The sequence below is a fragment of the Pagrus major genome, chromosome 5, assembly GCF_040436345.1.
Source record: "Pagrus major chromosome 5, Pma_NU_1.0".
In the NCBI taxonomy this organism is placed as follows: Eukaryota; Metazoa; Chordata; class Actinopteri; order Spariformes; family Sparidae; genus Pagrus; species Pagrus major.
In genome coordinates, this window is record NC_133219.1 from 40,439,644 (window position 1) to 40,467,553 (window position 27,910).

Consider the following 27,910-nt stretch of genomic DNA (forward strand, 5'->3'; position numbering starts at 1 on the left):
GAGAGAGAGAGAGAGGCACACTGCCGCTATCACACACACACACACACACACAGACACACACACACACACACACACCGGGACTATATTTGGGGCTGAGCGCAGTGAGGACAGTTGATGACGGAGCTGCTGGATGTTTCTGACACACACCGGCACCAACACGCAGGTAAGAGCCGCCTTCCGCCGCCCTGCTGCGGGTTTCTGCTGCTGAGTGGCCGCTAACAGCCCTCAGCTGTAAAAACACTGTGACTGTGAGATTATAGGAATATTACAGCCTGATCAGGTTTATATCAGCCTGCGTGTCCCGATCTGTTCATACGTGTGTGTTAAATATCACACACGTCATATTAAATATTATATTATATTATTACAGGAGATGTTCGTGTGTTAATGTTCAGCCAAAGTGCGAAGTGAAGTTTGCGTTAAATACACAGAGATGTGACAGGAGGAGCTGCTGAAACGATGCTGTCGGAATAAAATGTCGCAGTTTGTAGCGGGACTCTGGCCCGGCTCTCCCCGCCTGTGCTCGACCTTGTCCGGGGGAGCCGGCGCTGTGACACGCCGGTCTGCGGTGCGCCGCTGCGGGGCAGAGCGGCTCCGGCGGCCCCCCCTCCCTCCTGTCCACATCCCCGCAAACACACACGCACGTGTCACCAGCAGGTTACGGAGGTGTGATCAGGTGTGACTGAGTTACTGTGTGATGCTGTGAAGTTATGTAAGAGGCGCTGAGAGTGAGCACGCCGCGGAGGAGAGGACGGGTGGAGGGATGGAGGATGGATTAAGAAGGGGAGGATGTTTTATGTAACACCCCCCCTCCCCCCCCTCACCCAGCGCCACAACATCTGCCGGCCGGCCTCCACTCTCAAATCCTCCCCGTGATGTCCCAGAATATCTCTGAAATGCTCCTTTAATTTCACATCATGATACCTGTAATACCTGTAATACTATCCTGTAATCATCCATCTATCTATCCATCTATCTGTCTGTCTGTCTGTCTGCAGTGCTGACATTATGTTATCTGATCAGGCTTTAACTACATTAAAGGAACAGTTCACCCCAAAAATGAAATGCTGATATAAAGTCAGGCTCAGCCATCATCTCCTCCTGATGATATAAAGTCAGGCTCAGCCATCATCTCCTCCCGATGATATAAAGTCAGGCTCAGCCATCATCTCCTCCTGATGATATAAAGTCAGGCTCAGCCATCATCTCCTCCTGATGATATAAAGTCAGGCTCAGTCATCATCTCCTCCTGATGATATAAAGTCAGGCTCAGTCATCATCTCCTCCTGATGATATAAAGTCAGGCTCAGCCATCATCTCCTCCTGATGATATAAAGTCAGGCTCAGCCATCATCTCCTCCTGATGATATAAAGTCAGGCTCAGTCATCATCTCCTCCTGATGATATAAAGTCAGGCTCAGCCATCATCTCCTCCTGATGATATAAAGTCAGGCTCAGCCATCATCATCTCCTGATGATATAAAGTCAGGCTCAGCCATCATCTCCTCCTGATGATATAAAGTCAGGTGAAGTCATCATCTCCTCCTGATGATATAAAGTCAGGCTCAGCCATCATCTCCTCCTGATGATATAAAGTCAGGTGAAGTCTCGTAGTCCACAGAACATTTCTGGAGCTTCACAGTAAAACAGAGTTGCAGCGTTCTGCTGAACAGCTGAAGCAGCTGGAGATGATTCAAACATCAGATGTCTCCATGCAGCTCGTCTGCTGTAACTTATAGACTTTATATCATCAGGAGGAGACGATGACTGAGTTTGACATTTTTGGGGGAACTGTTCCTTTAAAGTTTGTAGCCGTGCTAACAGCAGCTAGCTCCAGAGAGAATGAGATTAGCCGTCTAAACTACGGCTAAATAAAAAATAGACTTAAATATGTCGACAGCTCTGTGATGGATTGCCTCTGGCTCTTAATCTAGCGCCATCATCAGGTCAACATGTTCATGTGTCCAACTGGACTTTGTGTTCACTGCTAACTAGCTAATGTTAGCACTGTACGCTAACACGCTAAAGTGAGCGGGAGAACATTGTAAACATTTAATCAGCATGTTGGCGTTGTCACTGTGAGCTGGTGTTAGCATTTAGCTCGTAGCCTCACCTGTAAACACCTGAGTGTTGACTGACAGGAGAGAACAGCAGAGCGGATGAATCCAAATGCTTCAGTCGGCTCAGGTTGGCGGGCCGAGCTGGTTCGGTTCTGTGTGGGAGAGAGGCGTCGTCATGGTAACAGTGAACAACAGTCTCTGCTGATGGATGAGATGTTAAATATTTCAGTTTTAAAACGTCTCTTATGAGCTTTTTAACTGTCTTGTCCTGGATCTGGAGGCCAGAGGTCAGAGGTCACAGAGACATGTGACCTCTGAGACGTGTGAATGGACCGGGCCTGTGTGAACGGTACATAATGTGGAGTATAACAGGCTCTGATGACTCGTGTCCTGTTGAACCTGCTGGAGCTGTGAATAATGGGTTTACTGTCCTGTGGGAGCTAGAAAGAACCTGCTGTGTGTGTGTGTGTGTGTGTGTGTGTGTGTGTGTGTGTGTGACAGACTGCTGCAGTTAAATCTCTTCATACTGAGGATTTTATTTTCCATTTAACACAAAATTTCAGCCTCATTTAAAAAAAACAAACTATCTCCATAATAACTCGACACATGGTCCTACACTGTAAAAAATGACAACAACACAAACCTGTAATATTCTGTCAGTAAATACTGTAAATCAACAGAGAATAGATCTCATGAAACACAGTACTTTTCTGTTTTTAAAATTCAGTTTTTAGCCTGAATTTTACATCAGATCTTGTTGATTTTGTTTGTTTTTTCATGTTTAATTAAAGATATTTAAACAATGAAATTACTTTTAAATATGATCAAACACTGCTATAAGATAATCAGGCTCAAAATGACAGACGAGTGCTGTTATTAGTTTGGATTTATGAGTCATGTTATCTGGATAATCCTCGATATTTTATTCATATTTAATGTAAATGATATTACACACATTACATTATTCGGGCTGCACAGTTTGATATTTGTTAAACAAACGAAATCACTTAAACGCAACGTGATTATTATTATACTCATTCATTGAGTTAGCTACATATTTGAGCTTATCTATTTATAATTTGATCTTGGCACAAGTATAACTGAGGTTGTGCGTGTTTAAAAATGTATATTAAAAAAATATGTAATAAAGTTTTAGACCGGAGATTCTTCTAGATTTTTATATTTTTAAAATATTTTAAAATGTATGTTAAACGTTATTCAAAATGTCCGTTCTTTTCTCCTCCGACTGGGCTCCTCAGTTTCATCTACTGAATAAAAAAACATTATTTCTGAAGTTACGAGTTTTTTACAGTGTACGGCCATTAAGCAGCAGCATGTGGAGCCTCTCCAGGCTGCTAACGCTGCAAAAAGTTACACAGATATAGAAAAATAAAATATATTTACGAATAGATTTGAGTCATTTTTAACATGTTCAACAGCAGAGATACAAAATACTACAGCAGGTAAAACACCAATTTATTACTTTATAAAGCAGAAGAGTACTGTACTGAAGAACAAATTTAAGGTACTTGTACTTGAATCTTTCCTTTTAATGCTACTTTATCTGGCAGCTTTAGTTACTTTACAAATGAAGATTTCATGAAATATGATGTTTTGTTTATACAAGTAGAGCTCAAACAAACAAAATCAGTAAATTAATCAATGAGAATATTAATTATCAACTATTGTAGTTAGTAATAGTCGAGCCATCACAGGGGAGTACTTTTACTTGAGTATTTTCACAATCTGCTTTTTGTACTTTTACTGCAGTAGAAGACCTGAACACGTCCTCCACCTCTGTTTACGTTGTGTATTTCATTTTGTTGTTGACTTTTTATTAAATTTGCTTTATAGGAACATAAAACACTGAAAAGAGAAAAAAATTATATAAATATAAAAAAAATACAAAACAGGTGGAGTGAAAAAAATCATACTAATACTAAAAATGATAATAATCATAATGTATTGTGTATTTTTAACTGGTCATAATTGTAAACTTTCTTGTTCAGTCTTCATCAGTTTGAGAGTTTCAGTACCTGAACAGCTGAGGAGGCTTCAGGGGTTCACAGAGCTTCTCTCTGCTCGTCACTGACGCTTCCTTCTGTTTCAAACATTCACAGTTTGGGTTTTTGGCGACGCGTTCTCGTACAGTCCCTGAACGTCTCAGCGCTGCGTGGGCGCTCTCCTCTATTTCTGGACACATGAGTCATCTTCACTCCTGTTACACAACAGAAACTTTGTCCACTGAGACTCGACTGCAGCAGAAATAGACGCAGGAGCTCAGGTGCTGGTTTGAATCCCTGACTACAGCTCAGAGTGAAGGTTTAACTGAGCCTGGCTCTCCGGGGGTTACTCGAGTAAATCTAGTCGAGTATTACTTTTAAATACGAGTACTTGAGTCAGTGCTGCTTTATACTTCAAGGTAAATATTGTGTTGTTACTCCACTATTATCTGACAGCTGCGTCTCTGCAGATTTAGATTTTAAAAACCTTTAATGATCCTATAAAAAACAACAACTTGTTCTAGCTGTTGGAAAACTGAGTTATTTTGGCATCTTGAAGTGACAATGAGTGACGTAGAAGATTTATAATATGATCAATAACATGGTGGTCCTGCTGGTCTTCTGACAGACTGTTTACTGCAGGGCTGTACTCAGACGGGTCAACAGTCCTCACAGCCTGTCCTCCAGGAGACGTTCAGATACTTGTGTACAAACAGACTCTGGTAAAAGTAGAAGTACTGACTCAGCTTCTTTACTCCAGTAAAAGTAATAGAGTACAGGCTCTGAAATGTACTCAGAGTATCAGAGTAAAAAGTCTCCCTCTGAAGGACATTTGTGGTCAAAGCTACTGAAGCTCACGTCATATTAATATAATTCAAAGACTATTAAAGTTAAAGGTAGAGTCAGTAGGATTTGTCCCAGCTGTTCCTGAACGCACCACAAAGATAGTTGATTGTTGAGTCTCATTCCCAGGACGTCAAACAGCCACATGTTGGGTTGGTAAAGCGTCCCGAGCAGCAACAAAGAGAGAAAATAAGAAACTCTCTGCAGATACGAGACACTAACACGCCTTTTCTCCCCATTCAGCCTCCCTCTCTGTCTGTTTACGTCTTCTTACGTCTTCTTACATCAGTCTGGTGATGTTGGGAAGGCGGCGTGCGATGACGCCAAATAACAATAATCCATAATTCACCTCAAATTCATCAAACTAAAGTAACGAGGCTGTTTGAAGCTGTGAGGAGGAGAAAGTTCAGATGTTTGTGTTCAGATGTAGAGAGGGAAAGTCTCAGAGATACTCGGGTACAGTACAGATACCTGAGACACGTACTGAAGTACAGTACAGACACCTGAAGTACAGTGAGTATTTGTACTTTGTTACTTCCTCACCTCTTCTCAGCAGCTGGAGCCGTGGATCGGACCAATGAGCCTCATTACTGTTCAGTGGACGACTGCTCGACCTCCTGATCCACTGGTTGAGATGTCCTGATACTGACGGGGCATATTTTATTGGATCAGTATCAACTGAAATAAAGCTGATCTTTACTGAATCTGCTGCTGATGTCACAGCACTGTTCTCACAGAGAGGTTGGCAAAATGCACAGATTCACAATCTGTTAATGAATCCTCATCTCTTTTCTTTACATCAAGTCTCAGAGGAGAAAACGTTCAGGGAGCAGTTCCTCCGGCTCGTATCAGCTGTTACTAATTGATGTTCCCTCTGTGAGTAAATGAGAGAACGAAGGTAAAATATGTCAGTTTGTGTCTGAACTCCACTAAAGATCATCTGTGAGGGGAGAGGCTCCACTCCGTGACACCACTGCAGAACCAGAGGGTTTCTGTAGTCCAACAGAGTGAGACCTCTTCTCTGATAAAACATCAGCTGATCTCACATATCAGATCAATAATTCAAGTTATAAATGAGGTGAGGTCTGCTGCTTTAGGGGTTCAGTGTTTCAGATGATCTCATTCCTTCTTTCCTTCCCTACATCCTTCCCTCCTCACTCCCTGGTGTCCAGAGGAAGTGTGCAGCTGGTTTCTGGTTGTGTTGTCTTTAATCCTCAGGTTGTAAAAAGCTGAATGTTCCTTTAATAACTGGTGTAATGTTGCTGCAGCAGACGGAGGCCTCGGCTCTTATCTCTGAGAGCAGCAGGGGGCCGGGGGGGCCGGGGGGCGGGGGGTGTTGATGCTGCAGGAATGAGGCCATGGACGCAGCCACTGCTGCTGTGTGTGTGTTTCTGTGTGTGTGTGTGTTGTTTGGCTGCAGGCGTTCAGGCTGCCGTCAGCTCTGCAGGAATTTTAAGTTGAGTGTGTTTGCTGATAGGACAGACGGAAGAGCTTCAATCAGAACAACACCTTCCTTCCTCTGTCCTCGGACATCAGAGCAGGACGTTCACAAAGTCGTCCGTCTGACACACTGAGCCGCCGTCACGTGACCAAACGTCCAGATAACTTCAGCTGAGCACACGGCACAGGTGTGTTCCCGACACACTGCTGGACTCTGATTGCTTAAGGAAAGAAGGAGACGCTGAGAGGAATGAGGAAGATACTGATCAACTTTTACAATCATAAACTTTATTTTTATAACACACGTCATGCATTTGAAACAAAGGACTTACATAAAAGCAAAGACAATTACAATAAAACAAGGAAGTTAGGAAGGAAGGACAGTAGGGAAGGTAAGAAGGAATGAGGAAGCTTGGTGAGGAAACAATAGGAAGGAGAGAAGGACACAGTGAAGGACAGGAAACAAATGAAGAAAGAAGGAAACAAGGAAGGAAAGAGGGATTATGCCATGAAAGCAACTATACATTTGAAAGGAGGGGGTCATTGGAGAGGAAAGAAGGAAGGATGCAAGGAAAGGAGGAGGTAGGAAAGAAGGATGTATGGAGGGAAGCTGGGAGGGGGCATGATGTTGAGGTAGGGAAGGAAAGAAGGAATGAGGAAGCTTTGAAAGGCAACAATAAGAAGGAGGAAATGAGACAGTATGGAAGGAAGGAGGATGTTGGGAAGGAAATAAGGAAACAAGGAGGGAAAGAGTGACTATGGTAAGGAAGTAGGAAAGGAAAAAGTAAGTTTGAAGAGGGGACATTGGGAAGGAAAGGAGGAGATAGGAATGGTTAGGCTCAGGAAAGGAGATAAAGGAAAAGAGAGTTGAGAAGGAAATGTGGAAGGAGGAAGGGTGTTAGGAAAGGTTGGGAAAGGGTTAGGGAGTATGGAAGGAAGGAAGACACTGGAGAGGAAAGAAGAAGAAAGGGAACTCTGGAGGTAAAGGAGAAGGTAGCTAGGAAAGGAAAGAAGGATTTGGTTAAGAAAAGAAGACGCATACAGGAAGAAGGACACCGATAAGGAAAGAAGGAGGTAGAAAAGGAATGATGGAGGAAAAGAAATAAGGAGGTAGGAGAGGAAAAAATGAGGCAGGGAAAAGGTGAGGGAGTATGGGAGGAAGGGAGACACTTGGGAGGAAGGGAACTAAGGAAGGAAAGATAGCTAGGAAAGGAAAGGAGGAGTAAAAAAGAAGAAGGAAAGGAGGAAGATGAGGGCACATGGAAGGAGACGTCGTCAATCAAAACTTCACAAACATCTTAAAGACGTTACACAGGCGCTGTGATGTCACCCGAGTCAGCCAATGACGGTGCTCAGCTGGGTGTGGTCACACGCCTGTGAGCTGAGATAAAAACCTGCCAACACACACACACACACACACACACACACACACACACACACACACACACACACACACACTGTAACTGTTGCGTCTTGTGATTTTCTGTAACTGAGTCTGAACGAAACCAAACAGGTCAAAGTGAAAAATGAGCGAAAAGTAAATGAAGTTTGGTCTGAATGGTTAGCATGTTAGCTTATTAGCATCGAGCCACTGATAGCAACAGAACCACATGAGATGATCCTTCATATTACAGGTCTGTCCTGGTGATCATCCATCCATATCCATATTAGTATAATCCATCAGCACCACGTTACACAACTCTTTCCAGGAAACATCTTTGATTTTAAATTATTCGGAAATGGCTGACCTGTAAAATAAAGCTCTATAACTTTAGTTACTAGTTACTTTACAGATTACATGCTGCATCAGAGCCAAAGAAACACATTTATAACATCAATTCATAACACACACTTCACAGTGTTAGTGAAAAGTGTAATCTTGTCTTGTAAACGTCCCTGAATGTCCCTCTTCTGCTTTAATGACTCGAGCTGCATGGACTCCACTAGTGAGTGTAAAACCTGCTGACTCATGGTAACCCGGCATGGCTTCTGACTGGCTCTCAGCCTTCAAGTGCCCCCATAAATGTTGAATGGGGTTGAGGTCAGGTGACTGTGGAGGAGAGTCCAGGACAGTCGGGACTCCTCGGTCCTCTTTGGTCTTCAGGTAGTCGTCAGAGCTGTGAGGTGTGTTTGGGCTCATCGTCCTGCTGCAGGATGAACGGGTACTCTAACAACACGGATCAGAGTGTTTAAGGAGCGAAGGAATCAGAAATTCATCTGCAATCATTGGAAAACAGGACGCAGGCAGGATCTGCGTGTCAGGGTTTTATCATGTCAGAGTCACGTGTTAATATTCATTTTCTGCAGTTTTCTGGAGGCGGCGCTCTGTAACATATCCAGCTCTTCATCTGTCTTCGTCCTCTTCGTCTAATCTTCTCAGCAGTAAATATAAAAACGTTTCAGTTGATGAAGATGAAGTCGGCGGTTCAGCAGAGGTTGAGTCGAATCAGTGAGAGCTGTGAATGTGACTCAGCAGATTTCAGTCTGTGACCCACTTACAGCTTCAGGCATCAACATGTTTTACATTTTACTGCATCACGACTCGACAAACGCTCTGATGAGACCGACGGCGTGAAGCCCAGCAGGATGCTGCTGCTTTTTATCTGAACATGGAAACTGGAGAGAAAATGTAACATTAATGAAACTAGAAATGATGTTAAAGATGTTAGTTCAGTTTTCTGCCTCGAGCCGCAGGACTGATCTGACGACTGTGCTTGTTGGTGCGTTCAGGGACACAAATCATCTGGTGAACAGAATGTTTTTAGTCAACCACAAAACAACAAAAACAACAGTCAGTGCACGTTTACACGTGAAAAAAGCAAATTATGTACAAATGTATGTAATCCACATGTAAAAACGTAAATTTCACATGTGAAAAAGACGATTACTCGTGAAAATGTCTCATGTAAAATTTTAGTTCACAAAAGTTTATATGAACAAGAAGTGTGTGTGTGTGTGTGTGTGTGTGTGTGTGTGTGTGTGTGTGTGTGTGTGTGCGTGTGTGTGTGTGTGTGTCAGATGTTGTAAATCAGAGTGTAATGTCTGCACGTTCTCAGGACCTCAGTGTGTTTTCAGAAGCAGTGACCGTCACTAACGACCTCCTCAGAGATAATTTACGTCTTCAAACACAAAGAGAAGAAGACAGACGAACCAGTCAGTGAACGTCCCTCTGCTGCTGCCAGCCAGGGAAAGTAAATAAGTATATTTACTCAAGTATGTACTCCTGCCATTGGAGAGTAAAAGTAAGTGATACATATATTTTCATGATAACTTACTTGAGTAAATGTACTTAGTTACATTCCATCACTGCTCATTACAGTTTTGGTCAGTGAGTTTAACTTCAACTCAAGTAAATCTACTCAAGTACTGTACTTAAGTACACTTCTGAGGGTACTTATTTTATACTTCAAGGCAACTGCAGTTACTGCAGTTACAGAAAATCGAAGTACCTCAAAATTGTGTTTAAGTACAGTAGTTGAGTTACTTAGTTACATTTCCTCACTGGTAAAATGTTTCTTAATGACACGTTCATGCATCAGCAGTAAGAATCTGAGAGTATACTCCACGATTCACTTACATACTTTTACTTATTTTCAGTGCTTGTAATGGAGTATTTTTACTTTAATGAGAATAAATACTCCATAAGTACTCCACTGTGTACAGTAAATGGCTGGTGACTGAAGGCTGTCTGTAGCTCGTTGTCTTGTTCTCTGATCAGATATTTCCTGATTGAAACCATATTTTTTTCATTTATTAAAAGTTTTCTTTGCTCTGGTATCAAAACTTTTTAAACAACATCCATAAAATAGAGATAAAGTATAAAATGTTACAGCTGTGTCCTTCAGGCTCATCCTGCTGTTTGTCTTCATTTTGGCTCCATTTTGAAAACACTTTGTGTTTTTGCGGTCAGGAGTGAGACTCACACTTCTCCTCCTACACACCAGCAGCAGCAAGCTGGAGTACCTTCACTCTGAGCTGCTGAAAGGAATTCTGGGAAATGTAGGAACTCCATAACGAGGTGGATTCACCAAAAAAATCATCATCAAAAGTCATCAGAGGAGGAACTTTGATTTATACCCCCAAGCGTAGCAGCCGGGCGGGGTTTACCTGAGACTGTGCCCTGCAGAGTGTGTGTGTGTGTGTGTGTGTGTGTGTGTGTGTGTGTTACATGGACACACACTCTCTCAGTGTTGGGGTGGTCTGATGGTGGGAGGTCTATTTTAGTGCAGCATCTCTCTCTCTTTGTCTCTCCCACATTCCTGCCAGCTGATTGGACAGCTGGGTGTGGTAACCTAGCAACCTTCAGATATCTCCCAGCATTCCTCTGAGTTATCTCCCGTCCCGGCAGACTGACAGATCTGCTGAACGAGGACCTGAACACTGTTTCAGTCGTCTGTATATTCAGTGTTATTACAGCAGTGCGCTGACCAGAGGCAGCAGGTGAAGTGTGTAACCGTAGAAACACTACAGGTGTGCTGGAGGGGGAGGGGTCTCCTGGGAGCTGAAGCCACGCCCCTTCCGGTTCCCCTCGTGGACCTTATTGATCAAATCTTTGTCTGGTAGTGATGCAGAGAGACTGATGACTGTGACGTCATTATAAAGACAACACAGCCATCAGTGTCGTTAGTGACGTCGTCTCCTCACTGAAACACTGTCGAGCTGCTCCTGTACATCAGCAGCTCACAGAACTGAACCAGAACCAGAACTGCAGTTGTCAATATGGACAGATTTATTGTGATGTTCATCTCCGTTACGACCTTTTCTACAACAAACTGACACTTTATTGACTTGAACAATTATCTTTTTAATTCACAAACATCATAAGTGTGATTCATGACACAGTAAAGAAATTAGGCCCACCAGAAGTGGCCCGACTTTGGTTCTGTTTCCCTCCGAAACTCCTTCCGGTCGCGATCAATGTCAAAAATATGATATAATCCAGCTGCAAAATAATATATTTTTTAATTTAATGTTTTACACAAAGTCAAACTAAGCATTCATGTGCAACTAAAATAAAAACACAATTCTGTTTTTAAAAAAATTAAAAACTCAAGTTGACTTTTATCAAAATGCTCCACAGAGCGAAACATCGGTCCTTGTCTTCACTCGTGGACAGCGGGTCGGTTTTAAACCTGTCAGGGAGAAGTTGTTTTCAGTCAGAGGGAGAAACGAACGAGAGCTGCAGGCGACAACATGAAATCATCTTCTCAGTGAGGTAACGACTCCTGAGCGTTATCAGGCTCTCTGTTATCACTGAGTTTAAATCTGACATGCTGCCAAACAGGCGCTTTGTTTTCCCGCTTCGACAACAAATCCTCCGCCATCTTCTCGTCAGTCAGCTCTGCTAACTCTGCAAAGCTAAAGGTTAATGTGACTCTGCTGCTGGCCCCGCTGCCTCCTAACGTCTGTCTGTTGATTCCTTAAAAAGTGAGACGGCGGTGTGGACGGTGGTGCAGCCGGTGTTCGCCCCGTCACTGCCAGATGTCAGCATGTATTTATATAGAAGAACTATTCTGCTGTTCTGTTATTAAATCTGTGCACGTTCCTACCGTAACGTCCTGGGTGGCTGCGTGTCCGCCATCTTGGACAGCTAGGTACGGCAACACGACTCGACAAACCACAAGAAATTTGTGAAATTAGTTTAAGATTACATTTTCTTATAATAAATACTTTGGACATTTTACCTGTTGTAGCATAGCATATTCTTCTATGTTAATAATTTTGATAAATAATATTTTATGCCTCTTTCACTCGTGACATGTCATGAGAGGCAACAACACACATCTGATTTGTTCTTTTTTAATCTTTATCGAGTGTTACATTAATTGTTCATATAAATACAAAGGATTATTTAATAATCACATGGAAACATTATTCATTTTACAGCTCATTCATATGCATGAAATAAACACTATCAAGTCAAACGTGTACAAGGGTGAAAAATAAAAATATATTAAGTACCTGGTTTTCTTTATTAGACAGCATTTTACAAAGTATTTGAGAAAAAATAATCATAATCATAAACTAACTTAACAAATTCCCCCTTTTACTGCAGTTCTGGTTTGTCCACGTCTGCTTGCCGTACCTTTCTCCCCAAGACAGCAGACGTACCTGTGCATGTGGCACTCAGATCAGGTAGTGAAGACCTGACCACCGTGTGACACCGGGAACACCGAGGAGTAAAGACTTACATGGTTAGAAAAACTGATGTGCATCCAGATGTTTGCTCTTGTTTGCATTGTTTTTAAATGTGAGGAACATTTGAGCAGAAGTTCTTTAACAGTTATTTAACAGAGAGGAACAAAGATATTTTATTATTATGTTAATAATGGAAGTAAAAACTACATTTTTCAGAAGTATTGGGCCTTCTTGTAGGACTTGAACGCTGAAGTGGCCTCTACAGGTCGACAGCACAGTGAACGCTGCCTCAGTGAGTCCAGCCGACATCAAAAAGGATCCAGTCGGTCAAATCGTCTCATTTAGTCAAACCTGAACGTCGGTGTCCTCCTGAGCATCTCTCAGTTTCATGTTGTGTTTTGCGATGGAGCAGATTTCATTTTCAGATCAAACTCCTGCCAGCATCGTCGCCTAGCAACAGCGTCGACTTCCTGGAAATAAAACGTGGATCTGAAAATAGAAACGGAGCAAGCGAGAGGAGAACGACTCGGGCTGTGTGCAGAACTCCATTCAGATATCCACTGATTTTACCTGAAGCAGCTCTGAACTCACCTGATGTTACGGTTTATTCTGCAGGATGAGGCTGTTTGGTTCTGTTTGGTTCTGTTTGGTTCTGGTGTCCTCTGAGTGTCAGATATGTGAAAGTGAACACTGATGACATGTTTTGTTTGTGTTTCTGTCATCAGACCGGTGAGCTGAAGGATCTGAGCTGCAGAGAGAAACTCCAGCGTAAACATGTGAGTCCATTTTCATTTTTCAGATCACAAATTTCTGCTTTCACGTCAGTTTCATCTTTATTAATTCAATGTTTGCATCAGATAGTTTCACACAGTGACAGTCTTTACCTCGACAACTTGCTCTGACTGAACCCCGACTCTTCATTTGTATATTCTTATATATTCAGTCTTATATTGAACATCATTCAGTCGTCTGCCTCTCAAAGTTTAAAGTCATATTCACGCTATAAAACTTAAACCCTAATCACCATTTTTGTCTAAAAATGTAAGAAATGTTACGATCCATATCTCACTGCTGAGGCTGTGCTCATGTATCTCATCTCATGTATTCACAGGCTGATACGTTTATTCATAAACACACACACAAATGTTTTTTATGGCTGTTTGTTCTGATTATTGAGTGAAACACAGAGATATCCAACGTCACCTCGGTAGAAACATTTCACTCTTACATGTCAACAACATGGAACAAGAAGTTCTGCTCCAGAACAAACGGCCGGTTCTGGTGTCAGACCGCTTTTGTCCAAAGGAGGCGCTAGAATCAACAACAGCTGAAAGCTCCTTGTCGTCACTTTAAGAGCAGTTCTGGAGTCAGATTGTGAGGGAGAGAGGAGGAACTGATACCTGCCTCCTCCAGTTTACTGATCGGTTATGTATTGATCAGGTTGTAACTGATCTCTCTCCAGACGCCGACACAGATCTGCTTCTTCTTCTTCTTCTTCTTCTTCTTCTTCTCTGGAATCTCAAACACACACTGAAGGAGGCTGATAGCTGCTTTTAAAATACCTTCAATTAATATCATTTAAGTGAAACTATGATCTTTCTCTGACGTTAACCAAAGTGCTCTTGTTGTCGGGACTCAGGATGTAAAGCCTGCTCCTGACATTATAATAAAATCATAATTAAAAACAGTTCAGTGACACAGAGACGTGTGGAGGTTGAACCTGCTCGATAGGCTCAAAGAATTCAGACTTTTTGTGGAGAAATATTAAATATTTAAAAATAAAAATAAATGAACATTCATTGTAGAAATCCTCCGGTGCTCCCAGTCAGAGTGAAACAGTCACATTTTAACATATTAATTATTCAGTGACAGCAGACACCAGCAGAGATCAATAACACTGCACACACACATATGACAGAGATTTACCATCTCTGAGCATCGTAACGAGGAGAAACTGCTCAGATATTTGAGTTTTTGTAAAATAACTTGTGTCTGCTGTGTTTTGTGGTTTAACTTCACAGATTTATTAAAGTAGTCGTGTTTGTTTCAGGTTCTGATCGGGGTGGACGGCCCTACAGACAGACACACACAGACATGATCCCTTATTCTCCCTGAGGTATGAACACACACACACACACACACACACACACACACACACACACACACACACACACACTGTATTTCATTGTGAGTGTGTGCAGGGATTTTCCCGTCACTGACCGCACGTTACCCAGACATCCACCTGTGTGTGTGTGTGTGTGTGTGTGTGTGTGTGTGTGTGTGTGTGTGTGTGTGTGTGTGTGTGTGTGTGTGTGTGTGTGTGTGCTGGACAAAGCTGTGGACTCTGGAATAATCCCTTTGTGTCGGTCAGTCACATCGGACAATAAAGCAGCTGCAGCAGAGCGCTGTGTACTGACTGTGGCTGTCTGAGAGTCACATCTGATCAAACCATCTGAGACTTCTGTCCACGTGTCTCACGATGTGTCAGACGGACATCAGTGTGTCCATCGCAGAGATCAAGTGTTATTTTTGTCTCTAGGACTGTTCCACGTTGTCCCGCCCTCCTGTGTCGAGCGTGGCTAGTACTCGTCCTCAACACGACGTGGACAATGACTTAATACCAGTCGAAGTGCGACGCTGTTAAACTAAAGTGAATAACTTTTAAAACAGGAGAATTCATCTGATATTTTTCTAAATTTAAGATGTGAAATCTCAGTGAGCGCAGAACTTTTTGCAGTGTATGCTAGTGCTGCGTTCACATCATCTATGTGACGTAGCTCACTGCTAACGTCGTGCTAACGTCGTGCTAACGTCGTTGTCAACAGCCTGAAAAAACACTTCTTGAAACAGCAGATTGAAATGATCTGAACCGACTGCTTTTGTGTTATTATTGGATTTTATTGCAGTATTCTGTAATATAATGAATATATCGTCACATCTGTAATATTATACCATGTTCTGTCTGTCTCTCTCTCAGGAACTGACCAATCAGCAGTCAGGATGATGCCCAAGGTAAACACCTCCTCTTGATCCGACTGAACATTTTAAAGTGTCGTTTCTGTTTCTGCTGGTCGACTGTGAAGGAACAAGAGTCTGAATCTGTCTCAGATTTCTGTTTTCAGCAGCTGAAAGTCAAACCTGACTAACACCAAAGGTTTAATCAGAGGAGCGTCTTCACTCCGTCTGAAACACCTCAACAAACCACTCAGCGCTGACTGAGGCCGCTTTAAAGCTGATTCATGTCACAGACTTATGGTTTGTCCTTTAACGAGTAACTCAACAACAAAACCACAGTTGTTCACACGATCAGCTTCTCGTTAAGATCGTAGACAAGATCAAGCAAATATCATCCGTCACCACCGTGAGGGGCTACATTCACAAATGTTCCCGGTTCAGCTTTTGATAACAAATATCATTTAAAATCTCCCCGATTTTACATTTTGTGTTGATTGAAACTTGATATTTGTGTTTTATTCACTATATTAAAACATGTAATCAGGAATCAACACAAATATCTCCTCCCGTCCACCTGAACCACCTGAGCTCCTTTAGATGTGACGGAGCAGCGTCTCTACTCCGACCTCATCCTGTCTCTGAGGCTCAGCCCAGACACCCTACAGAGGAAACTCATTTAGGCTGCTTGTTTCTGCGACCTCGTTCTTCCAGTCACTGCCCACAGCTCATGATCAAACTTGCATGTTGAAACGTAGATGGACTGGTAAATGGAGAGCTTTGTCTTCTGGCTCAACTCCCTCTTCACCACAACGGTCTGGCTACACGCCTGCAGTACAGCTGACGCCACAAACCGCCGGTCCATATCACGCTTCATCTTTCCGTCACTCATGAACGAGACCCAGAGATGAAACTCCTTTGCACTGACTTGCAGGAGCTGTTCCTGATCCCAACCGCTTCATGCTCGGCTGCAAACCACCACAGTGGCTGCCGGAGGTCACAAAACGGCTCTATTTCCATTTGTAAAACAAAAAGTCCCTGATTTTATTTCAGTACAGAACATCAGTTGAGACGCAGGTTCAGACTCAGCGAGGCGTCGAGTCTCCAGATAAATGATATCATCCCGAGGAAAAAACCTAAATGATCATCGATTCCTTCATCAGCCGAAGTCTTCGTCCATTTGGCTGCTCATCAGTTTGTGTTTGACCTCTGACCTGTGTGTGTGTGTGTGTGTGTGTGCGTGTGTGTGTGTGTGTGTGTGTGTGTGTGTGTGTGTGTGTGTGTGTGTGAGCAGCAGCTGGCTCAGACGTCTCCAGGGAGCGTGTTGTCGCTGAGAGGGACCAGCGTCCCAGGATCCCCTGCTGCCGCCATCGTGGTGAGACACACACACACACACACACACACACAGATCGAGTTATATTATCCTTCAGATTAATCTTGAGGCAGTAATCTGTAATCCCCCCCTTCAGGCCAGAGTGGAGGACGGAGTCATCGGCTATAAGGATTTAGCAGCGCTACCGAAAGACAAAGCCATCCTGGACATCGAGAGACCGGATCTGATGATCTACCAGCCGCACTACAGCTACAGTCCACTGGAGGTGATCCACATTCTTCTTCTAGTCAACAAACCATCTCAGCAGTCACGTGTGCATGTGTGTGTTCGATGAAGCTACTGCACGGCAGCAGCGGGAGGAAAGTGCTCGCTCATCATGAATTAGATGCCAGTGTCAAAGCTTCGGTCCGTGCACTCGGTCATACCAGTACGTTACCAAAAACAACGACTGCAGCCGCCACCGTGCCTTCAATGACCCGCTGTGCCTTCAATGACCCGCTGTGTTTGCGATTCATAGCAGAGGGAAACTCTTCATTAGCTTCACGTTGTCGACATACAACTTTAAAGTCAGAGCAGTATTGTTTACAGCTGCCATTCACACGCGTACTGCAATGTACATACTGAGACTGTCCCACCAAACCACAGGCCCACCCAGGTGCATCATGGTCCTTCAGCCCACAGTGTTTCAGAGATTTAGAGACGGACACGTCGTTGGTTTGAGATTTGTTGACAGTAAAAAGGAAATAATCATTGAACAGTCCAACATCAGCTGTTTCAGATGGATATCAGTTTCTCTGTGGTGCAGAAAGAAGTCCAGGACGTGTTAGCGTAGCTTAGCATCAGATGTGACAGCAGGCTGCGGCTGGTCTGACAGGCGGTTAGTTTGTCGGTTGGTTAGCTGAGCGTCAGACTGCGACATGAGACATCAATCTGCTGCTCAGAGACCGACAGCTCGTTACCACAGCTGAGACCCAGACTGTGTGTGTGTGTGTGTGTGTGTGTGTGTGTGTGTGTGTGTGTGTGTGTGTGTGTGTGTGTGTGGATGAAGTGATAACGAGAAGAAGAAAAGGAGACAAAGAGATCATCATCATGTCTTTAAAGCCGACATACAGTATGTGGATTACTTACACACCACATCAGTGTGATGTCACTGAGACGTGTTTTAAAGAGAAAAGCAGCTTTCTTTTGTCTGAATCTGGAGAACACGACCAGAACATCCAGAACCTGTCCGTCCTCAGTAAACCTTCATTCAGGTCTCAGTAGTGATTTTAGTTTCCAACATGAATGCACATAGAAATAAATAAATAACGGTGAGGTACCACATTAAAAAGACAGCAAACAAACGAATATTGATGAGAAGATGCTGAAGCTTTATTTAATTGTTGCATGACGACGATGATTGATTTTTATTTGTGCCCGACCCTCCTGGATCTGCAAAACACCAAAAATACAGCCGCAGCCGTCGAACAGTTCAAATCACAATTTATTTTGCAGCTCAGAAACACTCTGCCTCCTCTCTCATGTTGGACACATAATGTCTGCTACAGTACGGTTTCCTTCCTGAAGACTTTCATAATCATCCAACCAGAACAAATCAGCAGAAATTGACGTTTCAGTAAAAAGATAAGAAATGAATCTCACACAGCAAACACAGTCTGTCCTCTGGAGCGGCACCAAGCCCGCCGCTCGTGTCCCTGAGCCGACTGTGCACGTTGAGATCTTTGACTTTTGTTTACAGTTTCCCTCCAGCCTCCAGGTTTAAAGGAGCAGTCTGTAAAATATGTCCAGAATTTTAGTTTTTAAAACCTTAAAAAAAACTGAACAAACATCCTGAACAGAGCGAAGAAACAACAGTGCTGACGTGTCAAAGACGTCTCTCCATAGTGTTGCTCCTGAAGTTAGCATGCTAACCAGCTAGCGAGGCCGTCCTCTCTCCTGATACCACTGCAGCTCCTGAGGTGGTGAAAGCAGCCAGTTCACCACTGAGTCCAACAAGTCAACAAAATAAACTCACTAAATGTCAACAAAGGAAACATGTTGAGGTCTGTTTTCCGTCCACCGTCTGAACTCAAGTTTCTCTCTGTGACTGAACTAACTCCTTGTTTCCTTTCCTCCTCAGAGGTCCTTGTCTCCTCGCTCCATCTCTCCTCCTCCCTCCCCGGAGGTAAGACTCCTCCACCGTCCTGTAGTTCACACTGTGACCTGCTGAGTCATCGGTGAGGTCAGAGGTCAGAGGTCAGAGGTCGCAGCAGCTTCACCCTGTTCCTCTGTGTTTCAGAGGGAGTCCAGGGAGTGGCTGGAGAACCGGTCTCCTGGAGGTTCTTCTCCTGGTTCCACCATCCAGACCAGCAGAACACACAGCACACACACACCGTCCACGCCACACACACCCAACACGCCACACACACCCACCACACCACACACACACTCCTCTGGAACCAAGAGCACCATGCTGCACTTCCACAGGCCTGGTAACCATCGTCTCCTCTCCTCGTCTCCTCTCCTCATCTCCTCTCCTCTCCTCGTCTCCTCTCCTCGTCTCCTCTCCTCGTCTCCTCTCCTCTCCTCGTCTCCTCTCCTCGTCTCCTCTCCTCCTCTCCTCTCCTCGTCTCCTCTCCTCTCCTCGTCTCCTCTCCTTGTTTCCTTTCATCTGCCTTTGTCGCCTTTCCTCTGTCCTTGTCTCCTCCCTTCACATTGTCTCCTCCTCTCCTTGTCTCCTCTCCTTGTCTCCTTTCATCTGCCTTTGTCGCCTTTCCTCTGTCCTTGTCTCCTCCCTTCACATTGTCTCCTCCTCTCCTTGTCTCCTCTCCTTGTCTCCTCTCCTTGTCTCCTCCCCTCACATTGTCTCCTCTCCTTGTCTCCTCTCCTTGTCTCCTCTCCTTGTCTCCTCCCCTCACATTGTCTCCTCTCCTTGTCTCCTCTCCTCGTCTCCTCTCCTTGTCTCCTTTCATCTGCCTTTGTCGCCTTTCCTCTGTCCTTGTCTCCTCCCCTCACATTGTCTCCTCCTCTCCTTGTCTCCTCTCCTCGTCTCCTCTCCTTGTCTCCTCTCCTCGTCTCCTCTCCTTGTCTCTTCTCCTTGTCTCCTCCCCTCACATTGTCTCCTCCTCTCCTCGTCTCCTCTCCTCGTCTCCTCTCCTTGTTACAGAGAATGATATCACCTCATTGCAGACATCAGCATTATATCACTGTGTGTTGAGTTGACACAGTTTGTCCACCAGAGGGTGCTGACAGCTTTATATTGACTCAGTCTGTAATTAATCTTTAATCAGATAATTTAAGGGACTTTTATCACAAATATTTCTTTATGTTATGAGTCTATATTTAAAATATCAACATCAGTAATCCAATATCAACTCTTCTTTTTGTATTTCCCCCATTTTATCTCTTCTTCTTCTCTTTGTTTCAGAAAATGGCTCCAACATCTACAAGAAGCCTCCCATCTACAGACAAGGTGCGTTACAGTCGCATGTAACGGATCCTGTGCGGTCCGTCTCCGGTTCTGCTTAAAGAAACGACAAATAACATCTGGCAATGCTTTATGTTGAAGTCGTTGTAATTGTAAATGTTTCTTAACAGGTAATAAGACTTTTATAAGATGCTCGTTAATATTAATGAGACTAAGTGTTGAAGGAACCAAACAGTAAAACTCAGTCATCATCTCCTCCCTTCTTCTAAATGTGGGTCAGCTGCACAGACATGAGCTCACTGCTGTAATCAGCTTTAACATGCTGTGTGTGTGTGTGTGTGTGTGTGTGTGTGTGTGTGTGTGTGTGTGTGTGTGTGTGTGTGTTGTGTACAGATGTGTCGTCCTCTCAGGTTCCTCAGGGGAAACACATCGAGGATCTGATCATCGAGTCGTCAAAGTTTCCAGCAGCTCAGCCTCCGGACCCGAACCTGCCCTCCAAGATCGAGACCGAGTACTGGCCCTGCCCCCCCTCCCTGGCTGTGATTGGTACGATCCAAGCGCGCACACACACACACACACACACACACACACACACACACACAGACACACAGACTTGTTTAACTGTATATAATAAACAAAAACATGTTTCCGGTCGAGGATTAATTTTCCTCTCCTCTGTCTTTTCTACGTTTTTCCTCTCTTTTACACGTCTCCTTCCCTTGTCTCCTCTCCTCTGTCCTTGTTTCCTCTCTTCTCCTCGTCTCCTCTCCTGTCCCATCTTCTCACCTTTCCTTGTTTTCTTTCCTGTCCTTGTCTCCCCCTCCCATCTCATCTCATCTCATCTCATCTCATCTCATCTCATCTCATCTCATCTCATCTCATCTCATCTCATCTCCATTGTCCTCGCCTCCTGCCCTCATTTCATGTCCTTTCCTCTCCTTGTCTCCTCTCCTCTCCTCTCCTCTCCTCTCCTCTCCTCTCCTCTCCTCTCCTCTCCTCTCCTCTCCTCTGTCCTTGTCTCCTCTCCTCTCCTCTCCTCTCCTCTCCTCTCCTCTCCTCTCCTCTGTCCTTGTCTCCCGTCCTGCAGAGAAGGAGTGGAGGAAGAAGGGTCAGAGGGATGAAGATGAGGAGGAGGACGGGGAGCTGGACGATGAGCTGTGGGGCCTCCGAGTTCTTCAGAAACAAGAGCTCAACAAGGTGACGAGGAGGAGACGCCGATCAGCTGATTCAAGCGTTGCATTTAAATCTGTTTCTGGATCAGAACTGAACTTTGTCTCTGCGTCTCTTCAGATTCAGTCCAATCTGGGAAAAATCATCCTGAAGGAGGAGCTCGATAAATCTGCTGCTCCTCTGAGGAGGAAGACTCGCTCGCTCCCGGACCGCAGCCAACACGGAGGTGAAACACCTGTCACACACACACACATGCACACACACACACACGCACACACACACACACACACACACACACACACACACACACACAGCTTAGCATCTCAACATAATAAATGATCTTTGCGTCCTCTGCAGGATCCAACGCCTCCAAGTCTGTTTGTTTCCCAGCGTCCTCTAAGACGGGCCTGTCCAGGGTGAGTCCTGCTGAACCGAACCGACCAATCACAGCAGAGTGTAGTGATGACGGTGATGAAGATGATGAAGATGTTTCTGTGTGTTTTCAGCTGCAGTCGGCCGAGTTCAGCTCGACTGAGAAAAACTCCTGCAGGTACGTCACATCATCCATATGATGAATCTGTTATTTTAAACACTGTTGAGGATTTTAATGTCGTGATATTTAAGCGCTGTGGTTTCAATAATATCTTAAATTAATAGGTAATAAAAACTATAATGTGTAAACAGTGCTTTCCAGTGAAAAACCATAAAAGTAAATATAAAATATAAAAGAGGCTGTTTATGTGCACATGAAGTCACAAACGTGCACATATTTCACATTGTTCACATCACCTGCTGGCAGTGGTGGAATGTAACTAAGTATATTTACTCGAGTACCTGAGTTTGTCCGTTGACTCCGTGAGGTTGTCAGTAATCATGTTTCTGTCTCTCTCTCTTCGTCTCTCGCTCGTCCTGCAGATCTTCAGGTACTTTCTGCTTCACCTTCATGTTTTCAACATTTCTCTGATCGATACTGAAACAGTCTGTGTTTCTGACAGTGATCTGATGACATGTGACTGTGTGTTTGTCAGAACGGAGACTCCAGGATGGACAGAGGGAACTCCCTCCCCCAGCATGTTGGATCATAAAGTCAGTTCACAGCGTTACTGTCTCCTCAGCAGAACCATGTGACACTTCCTGTTCAATTAAACTGCAAACTCGAGCTCAAAATGTATAAAAATGTATCATTTAGATGAACTGACCCTTTAATTACAGAACTAATGTGTGTTGAGCTTGTTTTTAAGTACTTAATGTTATCATGAAATGTAGCTACGTCCATTGATTGATTGATTGATTGATTGATTGACTGATTGATTGATTGATCTCTTCAGGTTTTCCCCCTACGAGACGCTGGTGGTGACCCACAGAGGACGGAGCAAACTGCCCCCCCGGTGTGGACAGAACCAGGCTGGAGGTAAAACTGTCGGCTTCACGTCCCGCTGGATCAATAAGTGACGTTTCATTCATCACTGAACTCTCCCCCCCCTCCCCCTCTCTCCCTCTCTCTCTCTCTCTCCCCCCTCTCTCCCCCCCCCCCCCTCTCTCTCTCTCTCTCCCCCTCTCTCCCTCTCCCTCTCCCCCTCCCTCTCCCTCTCTCTCTCTCTCCCCCTCCCTCTCTCTCCCCCCCTCTCTCCCCCTCTCTCTCTCTCTCCCTCTCCCTCTCTCTCTCTCTCTCTCTCTCTCCCTCTCTCCCCCCTCCCTGTCTCTCCCCCCCTCTCTCCCCCTCTCTCCCCCCTGCAGAGACACCTCTCTCAGCAGGAGTTCTTCAGTGTCTTCGGGATGTCCATCGAGGAGTTCGACTGCCTCTCCGTCTGGAAGAGGAACGACCTGAAGAAGAGAGTGTGTCTCTTCTGACGCCGCCGGGACCGCATCCCCCACAATCCCCCTGCTCTTCCTCATCACGGACTCTGAACAAAACGTCATCATCAGCACCGCCGCCGCCGCCGCCGCCGCCATCATCACCCCAGCAGCTCGCTGTTAGTGAGGCGCTCAGTGAGACGTCTCAGGCTTCAGGTTTGACGTGATTCACAGTGAAGGTTTTCTGCTCCAGCTGCAGAGCTGCTGTTTGATTTAAGAGTCAGTTTGTAGTTTTCTGTGGAAATAAATAGAGAACGAAACTACAGAGCGAGCACAAAGACTCAGGCTGAAAGTTTGGACCCACAGAGACGATCCTCTGATCCTCTGATCCTCGGATCCTCGACAGCAGAGCAAACTTCCTCTGACGCAGGTCACACCAGCACTTCATCATGTTGCTCAGAGAACGAAACACTCTGGTGGTTTCAGAGCTGAACACGCTGCAACTTAACGACACACATCCAACATTTCTGCATTAAAATCTCTAAGAACGACTCGACCTTCGTTGGATGAGTTGTTGAGTTGTGTCGTCTGTCGCTGTAACGTCAGGAGAGAGTCAGAGAGGAAGGAAGTCTGAGAACTTTAAAACGTTAGAGAGTCGAGGTGAAGCTCTGACTGAAGTCAGCACTCGGCAGAGACTCTGGTTCTGGTTCTGGTTCTGGTTCTCTGTCTCCTCTCTGTAACGTTACGTTCATGAAGTAAAGTCCATTTCCCCTCCAGCTCCAGTCAGCAGTCAACAGTACAGAACCTGGAGGTCACCTCCGGTCACTGCTGCAGTCAGGCTGATCAACAGGAGTGAAGATAAATCACCTTTTTAATCCCTCAAGTTAAAAACTAACGCTGAGCTCTGCTCCCGTCGATCGGAGCAGAATCTGATGTGAGTCCGGGTGTTTGTTCCTCCAGGAGGTCTGGATCTGCACCGACAACACTCAGCAAACATCTTTTGATTTGATAGCGACCCCTAGTGGCAGAAATTACATATTGTGCTTTTAAGAACGCTGAAAATAACTGAAAAACATTCAGACCAATTAATTTCCAACACTTTTCTAGATGTGTCTTTTATGAGTGAAGGTGATTTCTTTATTTGCCTGTGTTTTCTTTAGTTGCAGTGTTTTGAGCTCTCTCAGCCACCGTAGAACAGAGAGAAGCAGCAGATCCTCCGTCTCAGCCGCGTCACCAAAAAGATGAAATCTGGACGTTTATTAAAGTTTTCTCCAGTTAGCAACTGAGCTACATAGCGAGCTTTCTTTCAGCGAGCAAACTGAAGGAGAGCAAGTCATGTTTCAGATTTATAACTTCCAGCAGTGTGGACCACACATGAAGTGTTCTGGTGTGACCCGGGACGACGCGAGGACGCCTCGCTGTCGCCTCTTTCAGCTTCTCATCTGTCTAAAACTTTAAACTGTGAAAAAAGAGCAGCCAGATACGAACACGAGTCCTCTGGGTTTGTTTCTCTGAGCCGCAGGAAGTGAAAGTTTCACATGTGCAGCTCAGCTGTTCGGTTTTAGTGGTGGAATTCTGGGAAATGAAGTTAGTTCTGCTGTTGATCTCACTGGAGAGTTGACGCTAATTTTGGCATTTAAGTTTTCCATATATCAGATGAAACATTAGTTGGACTGACATGTTGAGACTCGGACAGTTTGTTTGACGAGGACGTCTGAAGCTGCAGATGTTTCCATCAGGCTGGATTCGTTCAAAGTCAAGTAAATATTTTATTACCGAGCTTCCAGCTGCAGTCGAGCTTTAGATCAACATTCCTGCTGACTCTGATCAGCTCTCAATACAGATTAGATGCTGACTGCAGGGATAGACCGTTCCTATTGGCTAAGCCAGCTATGATGTCATAATGACAACATTTCTCTCCCAGCACCTAAAAGAAAATCAAGGACACAGTTTGATCACAGTGACGCCGAGCATCACATCCAAGAAGCTAATGAAGCTAATGAAACAAGCTACACTCATGTGAAGACTTCATCTTCTACTGAATTCATTTATTTTAATGATTTATTGTTTTATTAACTTCCTCAGTGTCTTAACGTCTAATGGAAAGCTACTTTCTAAGTGTTTGAAATCGAGTTCCTTTGAAGGAAAACCTTTAAGAAGCTTGTGTGTGACATGTTTTTAAATCAACCAGTCTCCAGTCATGCTAGCAGCTCTGTGAGGCTGTGTGCTGAGCAAAGCTAACAGCAGCATGCTAACATGCCCAAAAGACAATGCTAACGATGCTGATGTTCAGTATTTATATTTGGAGACGTCACGATTTCAGTTTTAAATCAAATATCGAGCGGAATGAAAAGCAGGATTGGTGATTGTCCAACTTTTTTTCCTCTTCACACCCACCTACTAGCTTAGCATTAGCCTGCAGCTATCATAGCGTTAGCCTGCATCGTCACTTCCAGACTCTTCACCTGTGTGATGAAGACGATCAGCTGACTGGTACCAGAGGAAACTCTGACAGCTTCGGACATGTTGGTTTGTTTTCATTTTCATTTTCAGAGATCCTTTATTGACTTGTTTGTGAAGAGGGTTCACTCTGGACAGATTACAGAAACTGAACTTTGTAACAAGCTAAACTGAAATATTTCTTTCTCTTGTCGTTTATTGTTGAATCACTGACGGTACAACGGCAAACTGAATTGAATCAGAACCTTAAAATCAAATTGTGGATTTGATGAAAGTCGCCTCTATTTATAATGTCTATTTATGATGCTCTTAGTTGAGCATCTTTGCATGCTAACATTTGCTAATTAGCACTTAACATAAAGGTGATGGGAATGTCATTAGTTCTGCAGGTGTTTGGTCGTAAACCAAAGTTAATATGTTTTTGTGTAACAGTAACAGACACTCAGAGGACAAAGATTTAATGACATTAATACAGAATCAACCTTTCCTCGGCTCTGTCAGCTGTGATCAAACTGTCTCCTCTTTGGTTTTTTCTTTGTCCTACAGCAGAAGCCACTGCCCTCTTGTATCTCAGTACACCACACACACACACCCACACACACACACACACACACACCCACGCACACACACACACACACACTCCTGCAGTGTAGAAGAACAATGAAAACCTTCAGACCGGAGCTCACCTGAGCTCTGGTTTGTCCAATAAGCAGGTTTTTAGACATTTAGCGTCGGCTAGTGTTGCTTAGTGACCAAATGATGTGCAGCTATTTTTTAACCTACATAGAGAAAGTGGCATGTTTGTTATTAAAATCTAAATGAAAATGTAAAATTATATCAATACATGAATGTCGAGGAAACAGAATGACGCATTTCCACCATCGAAGAAGACGACGGAGACTCTTCTGAGGAACGATGGGAAATAACTGGAGATCTTTATCGAAGTGAACCGATGAACATCCTCCTCATCACCACACACACACTTCAGGACATCTGTAACGACTTTAGCGCACATACATATATATCCTTAAAGTATAAATATCATCATCGTCACATCTGATCGACGAACAAGTTAAATCTGAGTCTGTTAGCGAATCAGACGTCTTCACCTGATTCAGAGCAACACAGGTGTGGATTTAAAACTGAATCCTGACCTGAACGGACTCTTTAAAGGTGCAATGCGAAGGATTTCACGTTTCAATAAATCAAATGAATACAGTGAAAATGTGAACGAGACACAGAGACGCAGCGCCTTTAAATTCAAGCAGCTCAGAATGAATTCACGCCAAAATCACCGCCGCCACATCCTGCATCACACGCCACCACGTCTGCCTCGACTCCACACGCTTCCTGTATCTGTGAAACAAACAAAAAAGACTGGGAAAAAAAAACTGGATGAAGACGTGAGACTTGTTGAGTGAGCGAGCATTGGTCACTTTACGTTGAGATGATTTCCATTTTTCTTTCTGTTTGTTTTTTGAGGAATGACTCTGACGCTGTTCGATGATACTGAGGGTTTTACGCTTTGTTCTGATTGGTTGTGTGTAGTTAGAAACAGGAAGTGGGTTGCTGTGACTAACACCATGATGACACAAAGATTGTTCCACGATATTTTTTTTTCTTTTTGTATATTTTAAAGTGTTTTTCTTCTTTTTTTTATCAAATTATTTTGAGAAGCAGGGCGACTTCATGGAGGCGTGTCACCGTCAGCGCGTCTGATGTTGTAACTGCTGCGAGCATGATGTCATGATGATGATGATGTCATACTTTTATTTAACCTTTAATTACGTAGATTTATATAATAACGCTGGCAGTTACACTTCCTGCTTCAGGTGCACGACAGGTATTAAACATCTGAAGCGACGTGTCTTCAGAGGGGAGAGAGGTCAAAGGTCGGAGTCGTCGGCGGTGACTCTCCCGCCTGAAGTCGCCCCGCCGCTGTACATACTGAACCACTGAATGACAATATGATTATTGTTGTTGTTGTTGTTGTTTTCATATCTGGATGCAGGTGATGTAACAGATGAATGGTGACGTGAATGATTAACCATGAGTTACAATAAAGAGCATTTCTATTTGCTTTGAGGCGACTGTGCACGTTTATTGATCGCAGACGACCGTCAGACCAGCAGCTCTCTGAGCTTTGAGCTAAATGCTAATGGTTGCATGCTAACAGGCTGATGAATAGCAGGTATGATATTTCCCCTGTTGTTAGCTTAGCGTGACAGCATGCTAACGTCCTCACGCTGGTAACGACGACGTGTCTCGACTGAGTCGCTCATTAGTCACATTTGTATTATAATTGATTGAA

The 27,910-nt window shown here is 44.1% G+C and overlaps 1 protein-coding gene across 1 annotated transcript; it reads left to right on the top strand.

The window, feature by feature from the left end:
• The first annotated feature begins 75 nt into the window (after positions 1-75).
• LOC140995728 (dematin-like) lies at positions 76-27,679 on the top strand. The gene is given in 17 exon segments (XM_073465804.1): positions 76-163; positions 13,210-13,260; positions 14,535-14,600; positions 15,462-15,496; positions 16,731-16,811; positions 16,906-17,034; positions 18,889-18,933; positions 19,048-19,240; positions 20,176-20,220; positions 20,569-20,721; positions 21,263-21,372; positions 21,466-21,571; positions 21,703-21,761; positions 21,852-21,895; positions 22,674-22,725; positions 22,727-22,756; positions 23,083-27,679. Coding segments are annotated over 14 exon segments (1,173 nt in total). The 5' UTR covers positions 76-163; positions 13,210-13,260; positions 14,535-14,600; positions 15,462-15,484; the 3' UTR covers positions 23,197-27,679.
• The last annotated feature ends 231 nt before the right edge of the window (positions 27,680-27,910 follow it).